We start from the raw sequence: 18,566 nt of genomic DNA, 5'->3' as shown, positions 1-18,566 counted from the left end.
GAGCACCCCTGCACTCGGAGGGGCCCATCGCATCATAGCCCAGAGACTACTTCGGGTGTATTTCTGCATCGTAAGTGATTTTGGGAGACCACTCACCACCTGTGAAACTGGGCAGGTGCACACGCCTGCCAAGCGCCGGGGCCCGCGATGAAGCGGTTTTATTTCGCATCTGCACCACTGCCAGCCCGGCGGGGTAGTGGTTTAAAGCGGCGCCCCAGCAGCCCCTCCAGCCCCGGCGATCGCCCGTCCTCGGGGCGGGGGAGGTCGCGTACGGCAGGCCGACCCTCACCGGTTTCGACTTCAACGGAGGCAATTCCCGGAGCAGTTTCTGCAGCACGGCCGCCCGCCGCCCCGACACCCCCGCCCCTCGCACCGCGAACACGCGCCGGCCCGGGACGAGCCGGCGCCCCGCGGCCGCCGAGGGGCGGGGCGCCGGCGGGCGGGGCGGTGCGAAGCGGTGTGGGGGTGGGCGTGGCCGTGGGCGTGGCCTGCCGGCCCAGGCGCCCGCCCGCCGTGAGCCGCGGGCGCGCGGCTGTCGGGAGCCGGAGCGCGAGCCCAGCGGAGCGGCCCCTCTTATTGGCGCGCCGGGACAAAGTGGCCGGAGCGGTAGCGGGGCGCCGCGTGCCGCCTGCCGCGCGCGGGGCAATCGGCTCGCGGGGGCGTCCCAGGGGCGCGCGGCCCGCGGCGGGCGGGCGGGAGGCGGCGGCGGCGGCGCGGGGGGAGGAAGGCAGCGGGGCCGGGAAGATGAACCGGAGTTTCAACAAATCTCAGACTCTGCGGTATCTGGAGTGCAGCGCGGTGGAAGTGAAGAGTAAGGTGAGGAGAGCGCGGCGCGGCCTCGACCGGCGGCGGCCGGGTGCTCCTCTGCCCCGCCCGCTCCCGGCGGCTCTCCCGAAAATGAATGGGGTCCCCTCCGGCATCCCTCACACCCCCCCGCCCCCGCCGCCTCCCCGCCCGGCGCTGCCGGAGCCGTGCTCCAGCCGCAGCCCGGAGTGCGGTGACGGACTTGCGGCAGCCCGCGGAGAGGCGGGATCCCCGCTCCGGGCGCAGCTCCCGGCCTCGCCCCCAGCGAGCCGCCCCTGCCCGGCGGGAGGCGGCGGCGACGGCGCGACCCTTCCCCGCCCGCTCCCGAGGCGGTGGCGGGGCCGAGGCGGGCGGGCGCCGGGGGCCCTGCGCCCGCCGCTCCCGCTCGATCTTTTGTTTCACCGCAGGGACTTCGGCGCTAACTTTGTGGGGCAGCTCGGAAAGCGCCGGTCGCCTCCCCTCGTGGGAGGGCTGGGACTCGGGCTGGGGGCGCCGGTGGGCGGGTGGGAGGCCGGAGGCGGTGCCGCCCCCGGGGTGCTCCTGCCCTCTGCAGCCGCGGGAGCGCGCTGCCCGGGGGCTTCGGCCATCTCCCGGGTGGTGGGTCAGGTCCTCTGGCGCGGTTTGGCAAGAGGAGCGGAAGATCGAGAGGGAGAAGGGCCGAGTCCTCTCGGCCGGTGCTGGCAGCGCCGAAATCCCGCTGTAGATCCGAGTGGGAGAAGCCAGAGCGAGGCCTGCGGGACGCTTGACCCTTCCGTGGCTGTTTTACCGGGTGTTACCTGGGGGTGCCGGCACCCGCCGTAATCCAGCCAGCTTCTGCACGCTGGTGGTGATCTGCGGGGCTGTCCGTTGCAGAAACAGATCTGCGTGATCCTGCACGCAAGAGCTGTGATCTGGGGGGCTGTCCTGTGCAGAAACAGCTGCCCTCTGGAGCTCGGCTTCTTCAAATGATGGTATCGGTTGGCTGTGTCTATGGCTGGTCTTGCTGAGCTCTCTTCAAGAGGCTCTGGTTGCTCTTGGTTGAACCAGTACATCAAAATCTTCCTTGCCACCTCTGTTTGCAAAGCTAAGTAGCATTTAAGCAAAACTGAGAAATCTCCCTGTAAGCTCGTGTTTTACGTATATAAAACAGAAAAGGTGAAGGCAATGTGTAAGTTGAAAAGAGCACAGAGTAACGTTAGCATGTCCTGGAATTGTGCTCAGCCCTGATCACCTGCTGAGATGGTATTGGGGGCGATGTCTTTGGGACTTTGTGCTCGGTGCTCCTCATTTTGTCCTTTGCTGCTGTTAATATTTGCATTCAGATCAAACAGCCTTGAGTGACACGTAGACCTGAGGATGGTCGGATGGCGGTGGCGGGAGAACTACTTTATGTCCAAGGGAATCTTAAATGTAGATTGAGGCCCTTATTTCTTAACCTCCTGTTGCCACTCAAAGGGGCTCAGCTGGCCTGGAAAGTTCCATCCTGCTTCTGTTGCCAGAAAGTTTTGGTTCAGTTTGTACTGGTTCTAAGGTATAACCCACCTACAACATTTATTGTGACTCCCAAATGCTCCCCTGTTTTTTAGATACTGAATTATACCCCATGCACTGTATGATCTTCAAACTAAAACCTTGACCACAGATGACTTTTTTTTCCAAGTTCATCCTCTCTTCTACTTTAATATTGCCATAGCTTGAGTTTGTTCTATTAACAATTAAAAAACAACCTTATAATGAACACCTCATAGCCTCTTGTACAGCTGCAGGAATCGTGTAAGTGAATCTTGTGTAGCTGGAGAGACACAGTGATTTAGGGAGGTCGTAAGTGTACAAATGACTGTGGACTTCTGGAGAGAAGGAAAATAAACTTGTGTGGGTGGGAGAGGTTTACTGGAGGCCTTCTGCAGCTCAGGGTTGTCACTGCTGATGACCCAGAAGTTACTTTAGGGAACTGTACTGCGTTGGAAGGAAACTTAAAATAGAGGCTAAATTCAAAATATCCTGCTGAGGGCCTACACCCGGTGATCATCCATTAACGTGCAGCGTGGGTCAGTGGAGGCCCTGCTGTTGAATTTCCTGATGCTGGTGGGGTTATACTGTTAGTGTGCCTTGTGTGCATTAACATCTAGGCTGTTTACGTAGCAGGCTGTTGCCAAACAGAGGCTGGTACTGACATTGCAAGATGGTTTTCTTTTGTCTATAGAGCTTGTAGGTTCTCTCTCACAGAGTTACTTTTCAACGGTCAGAAGCAGATCTAGTGAAAAGCTCTGGCTGATGGTACCTGGCTAGGTACTGCGTAAAGACTTACACCTCTTGTTAAAACATGGTCATCTTGTAGGATAGGTTACAATGCTGTCTGTCTTGTCCCTATGGATCACTGGATTGTCCTGCTGCAATCATCTAGAAATACTGATAACTTTTTTTTTTTGATTAGGTGAACTATCTAAGTCTGGGGAGACAAACTCAATAATGCTGCTTTTGGTAGCTGTACGTAGTCAGCCTTTTAAACATTTAGTTGCCTGTGTTTTGTAAGTACGAGGCCTGTCTGGACCTGCCCGAGAACTTGAAAGTTGAGTCTGAGAACTCCTGATTTTGCAGCTATCGGCGGAGAGCGCAGGCTGCCAGGCAAGCGGAGGTGGGTGCAGCTCAGCCTCTGCGCTGGGGCATGCTGCTGGCCTGGGATCAAGGGATTCTCAGGTGGCTTTTCAAAGGCTGGGGAAGTGGCAGGCCGTGGGCAGGTGGAATCCCTTTTGGCGGAGGAGCCGGTTGTGAGAGAGTGCTGCTTTTACACAACAGGGTGAAATAGCTTTTCTCCTCTTCTGGAGATTGAGTTGGACATGGAGAAGCTCTGGAAAAAATAGCTGTGGGCAATTGGATGGGTGGTAGTCTGCAGACATTGGGTTTTTGATAGCTGTGCCTCTGTTATGATAACCAGGTGGTTCCTTCCTTAAGGATAAACCACCATCCAGCTGGTGTGTTGCATTAGTCATGATTCAGAAGTGGTTCCTGTAAAAACTGATGAAGATTTTCCAGGGTTTCCTGAGTTTCTTTCCTTCCCTCCAACAGAAAGTGCTTGAAAGTTGGTTTGTGCCTTATTTTATCAGAAGGGGAGAGTTTGTCAGATCCTTAGTACCACACTGGGTAAGACACTTCTCTGGAAATCCTCAAGTATCTTTAAAGTTCAAGATTCCTGATGTGTGTCAGAAAATTATTAAAAAAACCAAAACAAAACAAACACAAAAAAAAACCCAGAAAAAACAAGGAGAGAGGGAGCGAGCGAGTGTCTTAGTAGTTGAACTCACTCCAGTTTTTCAACATCCTCATTGTGCTGAAGCACCAAAACCCTCATACGGTATTCCTCTTTCCTTGTCCAGTAGATGTGTGAACTTTATGGATTATTGGATTTTAGCTGCTCTAAACCAGCCTGTATCTTCTCCAGACCTAGCCTGACCCGTCACCCCCACTGGGAATGTGGCCCAGAAGCATGCTCCGGCTCCTGACGCTTGTGTCCGTGGATGTTTCAATGCCTTGGGGCTGCCTGATGGGAACGTTCACAGGCATCCGTCCTCTGACCACAGGTCTTTGCTGAAGGACGGGCTTTGCGGCGCTGTGTAATGCCTCTTGGTGTGCGTCGGGTTGGTTTTTCTCTGGGCAAATGTAGGATGCTGCAGAAGCCGCTCGGATTGTTGTGTTGCAGCAGATACTGAAGGGGAAAACAGAGCATCAGCCATCCGTGTGCACCTCTCCTTTCGGACATGGCAGTGATGGGAATTGCTATAGTCTTCTGCTTTAAGAAGTCCTTTTCCTTCGGGCTCAGTGCTTCTTCCCATCCCCTGTCTCCTCCCTTGAGAGCTGGCCTTATAATCAAAACACTTAAAAGCTTATTGCTAGATAGGAAAGCGGAAGGATAAAGAGAAACCTGCTTAGAAATTGGCACATGTCATAGGAAAATATTAATTGAATTGTAATTACATCTTATCCCTCCTCTCCCGTCTTGCACAACAGAATACATTAGAAGCTCAGCTCTTATCTAGGTGTTGTCTGTGTAGCTCAGGATTAATGTTTCAGCCCTTTTAGACAGGATCTGAAAATACATTATCTTGCTGGCTTAAAACAACTGTGTCTTCTCATATGTCTAGTACTCACCGGCTCCTTTCCCCCATCGGGTGACAAGTGAAGTATCTGTCCCCTCTGAAGAAATTGCCTCTAATCTCTGGAAAAGGTTTCCAGATGACCCTTTCTCTCTCTCTCTCTCTTCTCCCTTTTACCAAGAGCTCCAGTGCATAGGATGTGTGGAGCTTTTTTTGTTTGTTTTGTTAAGAACCCTGCCTGTGGCCATGAGATCCCAAACCTATTTTTCATTTTCTCTCCTTAGCTTTACAGAGAGGTTGCAGGCCTCTTTCCCATGAGTGTAAGTCTACAGAAGAACAAACACTTTAAAAATAGGAATTCCTACATTAATGGTAAGACTTCTCTTTAATTTATAGCTCCATGAAGAAAATCTTCTCTTGTCCTGCTCTGAGTGAAAAGAGATTTCTTTTTTTTTCTTGAATTGTATAAACAGCTTTTCAAATAGGAGGTTAGCTATCAGTCCAAGTTTATGTTTCTTTTCCAGTTGCTTGGATATTCTGGAATAGTAAAGGTATAAGATTGCCTCAGGCCTTTAAATGGTAGTCCTTTGAATTGTTTGTGAAAGTCTGAGTTTTTTGCGCTTTGAAACTGACAGTTTTATGTTTTTGACTTAAAAGCAGCAGAAAAGTATTTCTCTACTACTACATTATTTCCTGCAAGCTGTATGTACAAGTAAGGATTAATGTTCATGTTTCAAAAGTGGGTAAATGCCTTTGTGGTTCCCTGAAAAATAATCCTTCAGAAAAACCCTTTTTTGCTGCTGAGCAATAGGAACTTTTGATGATGGCTGAGGATCATAAAAATGCAGCTACCTGACTCAAGTGCTGACTGTGACATTTCTGCCTTATTAATAGTGTCATGTTTTCTTGCGTTAGAAACTGAGGTGCAAATTAACAATAATGTGACTAACATCCTACTACTATAAACAAACCCATTAAGAGAAATATATCCAGTTAACTATAACCATATTTTTTTTTCCTCTTCTCCCGTCGTGTTTTGACTTTGATCCAGTAAACATTGATGTTCAAATGAATGCTGCAAATTGATTTTTGATAAATTTTCAATCATATTTTTGTGTATCCAGAGTATAGCCGTGATGCTGTTCTGGACCTTGAGGACAGAGAGCATGTTTGGGATCAGATATGCTCTGTGCTCTTATGAAGTCGCTACCAGATAACATGATGTGTTTTGGTCTTGGGCAAGTGTAGAAGTCAGTGCTTCAGCAAGCCTGCCCAACTGCTAGATTGATGTAATATCCAGGCAGCTTGTGGGTGGTTTATCCTGCTCATGTGTTGTCTCTTCTTAGGAGGAGCGTACCTGTGCTTGTTACATACAGATTGCTGTTTTAAACCTTTCACATCCTTCCCCGCACTCCCCAGAATCTGATACTGCTCAGATACCTTAGCAGCATTGCATGTCCACATAGCTGTTTAGCTATTGCAGTATATATACACACATTGTGTATTTGAAAGGTATAAAGTATAACATCAAGCAGTGTTATGACTAGCTATAGTGGTAAGAGCAAACTTGCTTTTACCGGTCCCCTGTAAAGAGATTTTAAAGGTCTGGTTCTTCTCTGTCTGGTGTTAACTAAGTGAGAGAGGTCTACAAATTGTGTTTTCCAGTCTTTTGTACTTTGATTTGACACTAACCCTGAAGCCTTACAGGCCTTCTGAAGTTTTATGAAATGTTTTCCATGTGTAGCACACTTCAAAATTGATCAAAAAGCATGACTCTCTTTAAACCTACAAAATGTTAAAACAGACTTTAAGTCTGCTTGAAGTTTTTAAGCAGTACTTTAGATTCTTCCAAGTTAAGGTCATACTTGTCCTACCTAGAATAAAACTAAAATACGTGCAGTGTAACCAGCTGATTTAACTTCTGGTTTTGAGCTTCAAAACATGTTTGATTATATGCAAACCAAATGTGGCACGGACTCAGAAAAACTGCAGTGCTTTCCCTTCTCAAATGAAGACAGTATGCCACAGCAATAGCAGCTTGAGATGATCTGGATTGCTGCAAAATGCGTCAAAAGAAAGAGACCGTAAACGTTAATCTCATAAGAAATATTGCCTCTGTTCCCTCCCCGTTTGCTGAGCTTCTGACAGCAGGTATTGTATTCATTCTGATGTGCTAAATTGCATCTACTAAAGTCCTGGTTATTACTCTGTTATTACAAATCTTTGTTTTTCATGGCAGGATGACTTTCTGAAGTGGTCATACCTAGTAAACTTAAGTCTGTCTTGAAACGGTTAGGTGACTTGAGAGAAAGTGACCACAGTTTAACAAGTTACCTTGCAGCTGCTGGGCGACAGCAGTTGGTCTGGTGCATGCTTGCTGTCCCTCACAGGTGAGAGGCCAGACTTTTCAGCTGAAAGGTGTTGCACAAACAAGTCATTTTGCAATAGTTGTGTTCAGGTGACAGCTGCGATAAGCACCAGCACAGTGTAAATATCTTCTCAGACCTGTATTCTGGCACTGTGTGAACAATAGTGCCTGTGGGAGGTGCAAGGAAGACTGGGACACATGCTTTGAGCTACTTGGTTTCCCAGAGTGTGGGATGGAGGAGGATATGCTCTGGTGCTAGGGTTATAGTCTCAGGTCCTGCATATCAGAAAAAAAAAAAGTCAAAATCTAGTTACTGAAAGATGCTAACATTCCTCTGACAATGTTCCCGACGTTAGTAATCTGTTAGTCTTGGATGCCAGCTGTGCTAACCGGATGGTTATCAATATCCCTACGATGCGTTGACCAGAAGGCTAGGGTTGCTACCTTGTGTTTCAGCACCTCCCGTACTCTCCTATTCTTGATCCTGCCTCCAGGTTCTCACCTTTGCTTTTGTAACCATTTTTAGCCTAGTAACTTGGGAATTTCTGATCTGCTTAAAACTTCAGCCAGCCAGTCTGTCTTATGCAAGTAGTCTTCTGAATTTTAGTCTCGCCACACTGAAACAGTCCAAAAAGACAATGAACCTTTGATTTGCCGAGGTGCTCTTTAAAGTTTAAAAGTTGTTTACAGCCAAGTCGGAAAGGAATGTCTGCTGTGTGAGGTAAAAATACCTGTGGAGGCTCTGTCTGGCAGGCTGCAGGACTAGCCACCTCCAAGGAGTTCTTCAGGGATGCAATTAATAGCGCTTTCCTCAGTAGTCCCTTCTCATTCCCTCTGTAAGAGACTTTGCCCACACTTAATCTGAGTTTTTAGTAACCAAGAAATGCTCTTCCAAGGATTGATTGCTTGCCCCTAATTACCTTTACAATGCAGGCCAGAAGCTAAAGATGAAATGTACCTTTAGAGACATTCCCTCTGTGTAAGTGAATGCAAAAATCTCCCAGGACAGAGGTAGTCCCGTTCCCATTGGAAATTCCTGAAGTTAATTGAGGCAGAAATGTCTGGGGCAGGGAGTGGTGCACCAGCCCCAGGGCCACCCAGCCCCGGGTCATCCCTCCTGCTTCCGCCCTGCACAGCTGTTCCCAGTCCCTGGTCAGGTCTGGCTAGGTGTGTGCCTCTGTGTGTGTGTGTGTGCATCAAATTACTTCTCTGCAGCTGTTGTTGGCCCTGAGCTCATGAGGAAACCTCTGTCGGAAACTAAAAAAGGTCTTAAATAAGTTTGCAACCAGCCAGAGCCCTTACTCGTTACAGGTGTATTGTAACCATATCTCTCTTAGTAAGTTCAGAAAATGGTCTGCTCTTGCTAGAGACCTGTACTAGTGCGGGGCTGCCTTTCTGCAGGAAGCTAGGCTCATGGGTTTGTCTGCTGTTGGCAGTGTTGACCAGGCCTCCTGATTCAGTGGTCCTTTGTCCCTCTGGGTGGCAAGGTGCCAAATGTTCCTTTCCCCCTCTTGCTGACATGCCGTGGATGTATGCATCCTGTGCTGTGTTTGTGCTAAAGCTATGTGGTGCTTGGTGTTCTCTTGAAAATACAGGACCAGCTTGGTCTACGTCCTTTGCAAACAGACCTTGGTTTGTTCCCACAGATGTAGAGGACTGAAAGAAAAAAGGAAGAGGGTTGCTTTTGGAAAGGTAGGCCAACCATTTAAAGCAAAGGTTTCTTTTAAAGCCTTTGCTGCAAACGACTGGTTATTGAAGGAGAGCAGCACTGTGGGTTTAAACATCAAGAGTTGAAGCAGCGAGGAAGGCTGGCACTGTGCACTGCTTGGAGGCAGTACTGGCTGAGGGAGACAGTAGGGAGAAAGCAGCTATGGGAGTGACCTGATAGGAGAGGAGCTGCTGGACCAGGGGTGGCAAAGAAAAAGGGATGGTGAGTTCAGAAGAACAGGCTGGGAAAATAGCTTTTGTGGGTAGCTATTTTCACACACTACCAGTACTGAGGCAAAACAATGTTTAGGAAAGCTGAGGAAAAATACAGAGTAGCAGTCAAGGCAAAGTCCAGTTGTGCAAATGTGTAGCTGAATGGTGTCCATGGATTTAAGCTATTGGGCAGAAAAGATCTGGGTGATTAACATATAGATATATGCAACTGCCTGGATGAAGAGTGCTACTGGAGTTACAGGTGCTGGGGAAAGTGCCCAATAATCGTGAAAGAAGGTAGGTGAAGCAAGGAAAAGGGTAAGCTTAGCTTTAAGTTGCCCGAGCTGGCAGCTGAGCATCTGTGAAGAGATTAATAAAGACTTGCATGGGAGATTTATCTCATGAACAGAAGTTGATCTGAGAGTGATGGGAACAGAGAAAGAAGCCAAATTTGTCTTCTGAGTAGATGCAGAAAAGTGTTGTCGTGAACTGAGCCTCACAGACTGCTGGAGAGGGTTGGGGGGGTTGCAAAGGCTGTTCTTCAAATGAAAAGCAGAGATATGAAGCTTGTGTCCAAGAAGCCTGAAAAGGAAGAGGAACCACTGTGTTCCTTTGTGGAAAGAAACTATTCTAAGAATTGAAGATATTGAAGTATGGCTCTATTTTTATGGAGGAGTGAAAGGGGAGAATACGAGAGAGGGGTGGGAGTATGGCATGATGCCAATCAGGAAGAAAGTTTGAGGGAGAAGCTAGTGGAATTATCTGTGATGGGGTTCCTGTGAAAGGCAAATAGAAGAGAGGATGTCTTGCTCTTGTGACTGTCTCTTGAAGGAAATAACAAAAGGTGAGCAGAGGGCTGAGCAGAACACAAAATCCCACACTTCTCACCAGTTTGGTCATTCGAATAGAGGAGAGTGGCCTTGGGGCAGGCGGTTGAAGGGGAGAAGAGAGAACTTATTGCGGAGAACATCTGCTTGGTGGTGGCATCTTGCCTCTAGTAACAACTGCTGTGAGACTGGGAGCAGAGCAAGAGAGTGCTGATTGAGCTGGGGAAGACATGGCTGAGGAGAAAGAGGGAACAGAGAAACACAGACATGAATGTGACAGCAGAGCTCTGAAGTCCTAGACAAAGTCAGCCAGCACAAAACCATTTACATTCAGTCTTCCCTTCTCCTCTTTCTTGGGCCTCTACTCCTCCTCACTGATAAAGCAGCTCTAATCAGGTCTTCCCCATTTTGACAGTGTCACAGGTAAGCAGAAATTACAGTCTATGCAAGGATGAGAGTGTTTGTTTTTCTTTTTGTTCCTGATATTTACTTCATGGGAGAAGTAGGTGACTAATGTAATTCAAGCTTATTGCTAAATGTTGCTCTTTGATGTTTTCTTATTACAATAGCCTGAACTCAAAGCCAGCAATAAACTAGAGGGATGGTACCTCATAAACACGGGACTTCATTTTTGACCCTGTAAACAGTTTGAAACTTAAAATTTAAAGAAAAAAAAAGTTTGTTTCTTTTGCTTGCAAATAACTCTTCCATTTCATTTCACAAAATAGCAGCCCTTCAAGTAAACAAACCTCAAAATCCAGCTTCCTCTTTTCCTCTGACCTCTCATCCCCCCTAGGCAGCAAGAAAAAGCAGTCAATTGCTCTTGGTCAGCCTGTGTAAGTTTTGGTCAACTAGCTGTGACTTCCTTCTTCAAACACAACTTTTATCAGAACGCTTTTCTTTTTTGCTAGTTTTTCTTGCTTGATGTGTATAGCATTTTGTTAGGTGCTTTTAAGTTCCCCTTGGATCCTCCTGTCCTCTGACTTCTGTAATAGTAGATGCTGTATTTGCCTTAGATAAATAGGTCAGAATCATTCACTTTGTTATGGAAAACTAATTTGCTTGTTAAAACTGTTAGTTTCTCAAACAGTGTAATACGGTATTGTTCTGGCAGACACCGGTCCTTGTGTCGCTTTCGGTGGTGGATTAGACTAGAGATGAACTTTGTAGCTTAGAAAAGCAAATAGTCATCTTGGCTATCTGTGCAAAGCACTCAGAGTTGGTAGTTTCTGAAAGATACGTGGCGGATGTTATCTTGAAATCCTGGCTGAATACAATGCAGAGCACCCAGGCTCCAAGCTGTGTGGTACTGCAAAACCTGTTATTACTGTGATACTCTCTATCAGCCTCATTAGGGATGATGAATGAACGGTCACTGCTAAAACATTTGTATTCCCTCTCTTCAGAAAAGACCCGTTGACAACCGGTTGCTGCCTGCGTGTGTGAACGGGATGAGTTAACCAGCTAAACTGCTACTGCAGTAATACTAACCTTTAAACAACAAAGCATCATCCGCATGCTCTGCTTAAATCTCTTTGGAAGAGACTCTTCCCTCCCCGTACTCCTCTCTGCAGAGCACCTTCTGGCTCCCTTGCCTTAAAGGGTTGCATCACGCAAAAAGCACAAGTGAAGTCACCTGCATTTGTTTATTGTCGTCCTGTTCTGAGGTGAAGGAAATTGTCTCTTGGGCTTTCCTGAGCCTGAACGTGTGAAGGAGTTCATTTTTGTCTGTACAGCGTTTGCATCGGACCTCAGCGCCCTGAGCCTGCGGTTCCCTCCCTGTGTGTGGACCATTACCCACGTGTCACGCTGCGCTGATGCCATCCCATCAAGCACACCCGTGGGGGTAATTGTCCACACGCAGGGATGGAGCTGCAGGCTCGGGGCCCTGGGACAGCCCTTTCTCCAGCTGTCCTCCTCTCGTGTGGCAGCTGGAGCTGAACTTTGTGTCCTGCCAACGTGTAAATCACCATCCTTGCTTCTCTCCTCTCTCCTTTCCCATGTCTCTTTCCTGCTGAGCGTGATGCCCTGGTGCGGGAGCCAGGCTGTGCCTCAGCGCCTGTGCCAGGCGGAGCAGGACCGAGGGGCTCGCCCAGCAGGCCTAGGATGGATGTTGTACCAGCTGGGATGAGACCGCGCAGCGTCCACTTCCTTGCAAGTCCTGCGCATGCTAATGGTCCTCAGCAAGCTGTCTCTCCAGTAATCAAGTGGACAGTGGGATTGGCATTGGAATACCCTGGCCTGGTGCTTTTTCCGAATCCCGTGTTCCTGTTCCAGTGTGGGGAGCTGGAGACGCAGCCCCCAAATAAAGCCTACAAAGATCTTGTTCCTGTCCCTTTAGTTTACCATGTAGATGTTAAACTTATCACTTGAAGATGGCTGCTTCTTGTTTGAATCTAGGAAAAAGAAAACTTTAAGATACTTTTCATATAAAAAGACAAGCTTTTTTTCAGTTTGAAATGTGTCAACAGAAGTAAGTTGGCACTTGAATTTTTCAGGAGAGGAACAGGGGTGGAGGACAAAGGAGGACTGTTTTTCCTCCATTGGAACCAGCTGTGGTTTGTTCAGCTTTTGTGCATTTGGATGGGCACTCTGAATTGAAATCCAAACTGGAACTAGCAGTTAATATTACAAACAAGCAGCATAATTTGACTAAACAAGCTTTCAGATGAACACAACTAGGCTTTGATGCTGAAGAGTGGGATTTTCAAAACTGCGGAAGTAATTTGAGAACATTCTTGCACCCAAAGCCAGTAGGGTTGTGGGTTTTTGGTTTTTTTTTTTGGCTTGAAGATGATTATGGTGATGATTCATGCTTTTGTTAGTCTCAGCAAAAGAGTGGCTTGCATGTGTAAGTTGATTTAACATCTGAGAACCTCTAAGCAAGTCATTCTCCATTTCGAGGAAGAATTTATCTACAGAAAATTCTCGAATTTTTTTTTTTTTTTTTTTTCCTCCCCATTTTTTTTTCTTTGTTTGCTTGTTAGGTTTTTTGGTCTTTGGTTTCTTGCCCTGAAATTGACTGACTTTATAAATGAGAACTTCCATGAGATCCTAGTCACAGCCTTCCTTGTTCTTGGGTTAGCGGATCTGGTTCCATGCTTTCAGGAATGAGTTAGCATGGTTTAGAGGCTCAGTTGATGAACAGTAGTTTACTAGTACTATGCAATTTGAAATTAAAGATACCAGAAAGATGATTTAAGCTATTCAGTTTAACTAGATGCCTGTTTTTTCACTGTCTTAATTCCCGTGGTGTTATTTTTTTTCCCTCCTAGTCTTAATAGCATATTTGGTTTCTAATATCAGAAATAAGGTCTATTGAAATATTTTTGTCAGTCACTTTCTGACTTACTTAAAATAAGTTCATGGATTTATAACATTTTCAGTTGTGCCAAATCACACACCTCCCCCCGCCCCCCGCTTTTTTTTTTTTTTAACAGCCACTGGTCTGTAAAGCTTCAAAAATAAAAACCAGAGGAGTGACAAAAAAATTAAACCCATGAAAACTGACTTAGAATAAGAACTCTCCTCCTCCTTTATGGATAACAGGAAATTCAGGGGGCATGTAGAGTGAGTGTATTTCCTAATAACAAGCTGTACACTTGCATACCACACTTCTTTAAAGGTCTTGTGGTTGGGATCCCAGTGGTATTGATGGGAAACGTGCAAAGAATTTTTATAAGGTTGTTTGAATAGTTGAGTAAGTTCTTTTGAAAGCAGTAGAGTGAACACTTCTGCTTTGGAGAAGAATGGTTCTGTGGATGCCCAAAATGACGGTAATGAATGATGGAGCTTCAAAGTTAAATCCTACAATACAATTATCCTCTAGAGGATTTAATCAAAACTTAATATTTAAAAAAAACACTTTCTTTTAAGGTGGCGCACTGAGCATATCTATTTTCAAGCAGGGTGGTGTCTTAGTAGCCATGATTATGTTCTAATGTGAGGACCTAAAAGGCCATTTGTAGACGAAAGCACCGATATGTGACTATATTTATCAGAGAGATATACATCGTGTTCAAATGCCAAGCTAGAGCATTGGGCTGTGGTGGTATTTGACTGTTGGGTTTTTTTTCTTTTGCAGTTTGGGGCAGAGTTCAGAAGGTTCTCCCTGGATCGTTACAAGCCAGGAAAGTTTGAAGACTTCTACAAACTAATTCTTCACATTCATCATATAGCCAACCTGGAGGTGATGATCGGATATGCTGATGTGCATGGAGACCTTCTCCCTATTAATAATGATGACAACTTCTTCAAGGCTGTTTCAAGTGCTCATCCGCTGCTCAGGGTTTTTATACAAAGACAAGGTAAGATGCAATTTCATTTCGGTGCCTCAAACTGTGCTGGGGTAAGGTGAAGAGTGGATTTGTGGCCTCCATTTAAAGGCTGAAATGATGTAGGGACCTGGAAGCCCTCTCACTCCTCCTCTCAGGTGCTTCGTTACAACTTGCAGGAGCGGCATGACTACAGGGCAGGTAGAGGGACTGCGCTGGTGCCTGTAGCATGTTTGAAGGATAACTGCTGAGAATCACCAGGAGCCCCTTCTTTTCTGAGGGGGGCGTACCTTGTGCTGCTGGTGCTATGGCATCACTTGAGCATGCCAGCTGCACCGCTCCGCTTGTTTGAGGGAGCTGTGAGTAGGGAGGGGATCCTAGTGTTGTATGACTGCTTCACATTTAGAAATCTTAACTATCCATCTTGATAGTCATATCATACCCAAATGACTCATACTTGTAGAGTGTGTGAATGTTTACAGATATGTAGTTATATAAAAAAAAAGTTCTGTCACAAATGATGAGGTCTTGTTTGACTGTGTTGACTTGGCAGACAGACAAATGATGATTCTCCCCTCTGTCCTTACCCTAAGGAGTGTTGAATCTTCCCATTTTGAATCATCAAGCAAACCTTGGATAGGATTGCCCAAATGTCAAGATGACATCAGATTTAAGTGGCTGTGTGTTGTTCTTGTCAAGCTTTTATTGCAGGTATCTGAAACCTTCTCCTTAAAGACCACATTTGGCAGTTGCTTCAAATGAGGATTGGTTCTTATAGCAAGGTGTCTTCCCGACAGAGCTCCTTAAATCCCAGAGAAATCTAACGCTGTGTTAACTCTACCTCCACAGTTCTTTCAGTCATGTTGTGATTTACAGCACAGGGCTTTTGGAATTAAAATCTTGTCAGTAGCAGAGTCAGAAATGAGACTGAATCTGAGACTTTTAGCAGTCATGTAGCTTTTTTGGCCTGGACTCTTGGCTATGTGGGCATTTTTACTGATAAAAATTTAGCAGCCTGCTCGTTGGTATGAGCTGGTATAGTGTGTGGTTCGATTCGGTGTCATCAGGTACATCCAGGGCTGTGTGGCCCTCCCCATTCAGAGCTGCCGCCTTCTTTTAGATGGGAATAAATTCTCAAGGAGGTGATGGAGAAGAAGGTCCAGAGTAGTTTGTTTTGTTTGTATGTCTGTCAGATGGGTCGAAATGTCTGTGGGAGAGGGTTTGCTAGCTCTCACTTCTTGTGCAGAATTTACAAAGGTGGATGACAAGTCCTACTAAGTCTCCTTCCTGCAATGCCTGTTAGGGCTTGCGAATGTTCATGGTGGGTCAGGTCATGAGAAATCACTTGCATGACTTTGTCATGCCTGCATCAGTTTGAGTTTATTCATGTCTCTGGATCAATCCTGTTCAAAATGCAGCTATCCTTGCTCTGCTTGGGCAGACTGCTGAAGCCACTGAGTATCCCTAACTCTGCATTGGAAGGAGGATTGCTGCCGAAATACTGATCACAAAAGTAGGCAAATGAGAAAAAACTGTTGACCACATGTGAAAAAAATGCTCCCTTCTCTTCAGTAGGAGAAGTACGCTAGTTGTGGAGGTTTATAACTTGTAACCTTAATGGAAAAATGCAGTATTTCCTTTTAAAAAAATCTTTTGTTTTACCTGTTGCTCAGTGGAAATAATCATGCTGACAAGAAAGGAAGCTCATACAAGAAGGAAGATAGGCCCATGTCTCCTCACGTGTGGCAAAGCCTGAAAGCTTTCCCAGCACACGTTCTGCGCTCCCTCTATAAAGTTGAAGGGAACAGTAAATTCTGGCCTGTACCTTTGATTAATGGTACCTTTAATATGGGACTCCTAAGGGTTAATATTTGAAATTCACACTTGTGGATGCTCCCAGACAATCACATCCATTTCTTTTTCTGAGAAGAAGCCTTTAGACGTTGTTCCCTTTGACAATACTAGGAACTACTGAAGTATTGTTTGTCTCTTCTTGCTTTGCTCCATCATACCCCCACTGTTTTTCCTGTCTTCAGACTGGGGTGACAGAGCAATGCTGATCCTTCTGCTGGAGACCTGCACAAGAGAACAAGGTGACTAGCACCAAGAAATCATTGTGCCGTTCCGGGGAATGTGGTGTGCCTGCAGTGCTTCAGCTCACACCCTAAACTCTGACTTCAGAGGCAGGAAATTAACCTGACAGGGATGCTAGTAAAATATGAGGCTGGTCCTCTTCTGTGACTTTGAAGGAGACTGCAGAGTGTGGACTCTCTAGCCTGTTGGGTCAGGGATCACTGCCCTTCAGTGGGAGAAGTCCTGGGAGGTGGCTGCCAAGGGTTGTTCTCACGGTGTTGTAGAGTAGGGAGGGTTTGAGAGAACTGGGCGGAAGTATGCAGGCATGGAAGGACTGAATAGTTGAAGTTCAGGTCTTTTTCTAGCAGAGTAAACTGTTCATCAACTGCATCATTAGTCATCTGTTTTCCTAGTTTATAGCTGGGCTATCCTTCCTCTTGTCGAGTAAATTACACAGTCGTGTTAAAACAGCTTAACTATTTGTTCCCAGGGCTGCCAAATAGGTAACTTACACTTTGTACAATAATAAAGCTATAATTTGCTAGTTTCATTTTTGTTTGCCTAGTTGTTTTTTTATCTGAGCCTAGTCTTGCACTTTTTCAAGTCAAAAAAGTTGACTTGTCCCCAGAGGTAAGCCACATGCTCATGGCCTGGACTGTTACATGTCAGGTTGGTGTTCAGGTATGGGATGACTGTTTTATTCTGCTTCCTCCTTTTCGTTCAAGTCTCCTGAGCCCCAGATTTTTCAGGATTCCAGTAGCTCTTCCCTCTCCAGGCAGGGGATGTCAGTGCTTATTAGCCAGCCTTTTTACTAAGGACCTGAATTGCCATTCCCAGTGTGCCGGCAACAATTACTGTTCATACTTTTTGGAGTCTTGAAGGCTGTGGGATGTTTGCAGGTTATGTTTGAGTACTCAGCTACAACAAGTTTTTATAGCTCAGTGATCCATCTGCTGAAAGTATGTGGTGCTCTTTGCTTTTTTTTTTCTTTTTCTCTCCAATACCGAATTACAGTGCAGACAAAAATCCTAATTAGAGAACTAGGCTATAAAAAGAAAAGGCAGTTTTCCTTTGACTTGCTTTCCCAGGCTGCAAGTATGGGTCATGTCCTGTGTTGTAAACTGATGTGGCTCTTTTGACTTCATTAGCACAGTAGTGATTTATATCAGCTGATGCTTTGAGCCCAAGATTTTATTCACTTGGCTGTAACTGATATCAGACATAGCCGGAACTCTCTAGGGAAGGTGCCTGCTGCTGGAGAAGGGACGGATGTTCCAAAGACCTTAGAACAATGCAAGGAATTATGGATGTGTTTGACTTGCTCCATAATAACTGAACTCTTGTACTCTAGCCAAGACCTGCATGAAGGAAGAGCTTATCTGATGATGCAGTTGGTCATAATTTTTTCAAGACTTCGTTTGTTCTGTGTCCGATTTAAACTACAGCACTTGAGACAGTCTTTTGAATACTGCAAAAATATTTAAGTGTAAGCTATGAATTCAAGCAAAAACAAAGAACAGAAAAACTGGAAGGAGTATTACATACTGTGAATACATTACATTTTTCTGTGTACGGTTAAACAGAATGATGTTATCAAGTTTTGCTTTAATGCCTATCTCCCAGAGGCAGAGTGTGTGTTCAAACCAGGTGGTATTGGAGGCTCTTAAATAGAATGGAACAAATAGCAGAGTTATAATGAGTTCTTCATTGTAAACCTGCCTGAAACGACTCCTTGAACTTTGCAAGTGGGGCATAAGGATGTAAGTGAAGGTCTACCAGGTAACAGACTTCAGGATTTCTCCTCTTTTGCTTGAGTTACCTACTATGATGTGTTTATCCTAGGAGTTTAGAGACTCAGAGAAATGAACATGCTGATCAACCCTGTAAGTACTCTGTGCAGCACTTTTTTCCAAGGAAGAGAGGTAGATCCAGGACTGAGACGTTAAAGTACAGAAAGTGATATTTGGCTCTAATGGTGAGCGCGCAACTCTAAATCCAGACTAATGATTCTGATTCTGGGAGAAGTGATGGAGGCTGCTGATGACCAGACTTTAACTTCTTACCAGTCTTTAGGGTGTATTGAGCTTGGATGGGCAGTAACAGAAAATCTGCTGTAGCCTAAGTAGCAAAGGAGATGAGAGAGGTGGTGAGCAGCCTGTCAGGCTTCATCTTTATACCAGACTGGGGTCAAATGAACTATTCTTCTGGGAAGCCTTTTTGTTTTGTCCCC

At 46.0% G+C, this 18,566-nt stretch overlaps 1 protein-coding gene across 1 annotated transcript in view; it reads left to right on the top strand.

Moving 5' to 3' along the window:
• The first annotated feature begins 744 nt into the window (after positions 1 to 744).
• PARD6G (par-6 family cell polarity regulator gamma) overlaps positions 745 to 18,566 on the top strand; it is a 65,182-nt gene continuing 47,360 nt past the window's right edge. Inside the window, exons 1-2 of the mRNA XM_086609162.1 lie at positions 745 to 816; positions 14,074 to 14,296. Coding sequence (XP_086465288.1) covers positions 745 to 816; positions 14,074 to 14,296 — 295 coding nt within the window. The remainder of the gene's footprint in view (positions 817 to 14,073; positions 14,297 to 18,566) is intronic.

This window comes from Tauraco erythrolophus, chromosome 3 (assembly GCF_009769465.1).
Source record: "Tauraco erythrolophus isolate bTauEry1 chromosome 3, bTauEry1.pri, whole genome shotgun sequence".
Classification (NCBI taxonomy): Eukaryota; Metazoa; Chordata; class Aves; order Musophagiformes; family Musophagidae; genus Tauraco; species Tauraco erythrolophus.
The sequence above is the reverse complement of the archived record's forward strand: the minus strand, read 5'-3'. Positions and strand labels throughout refer to the sequence as shown.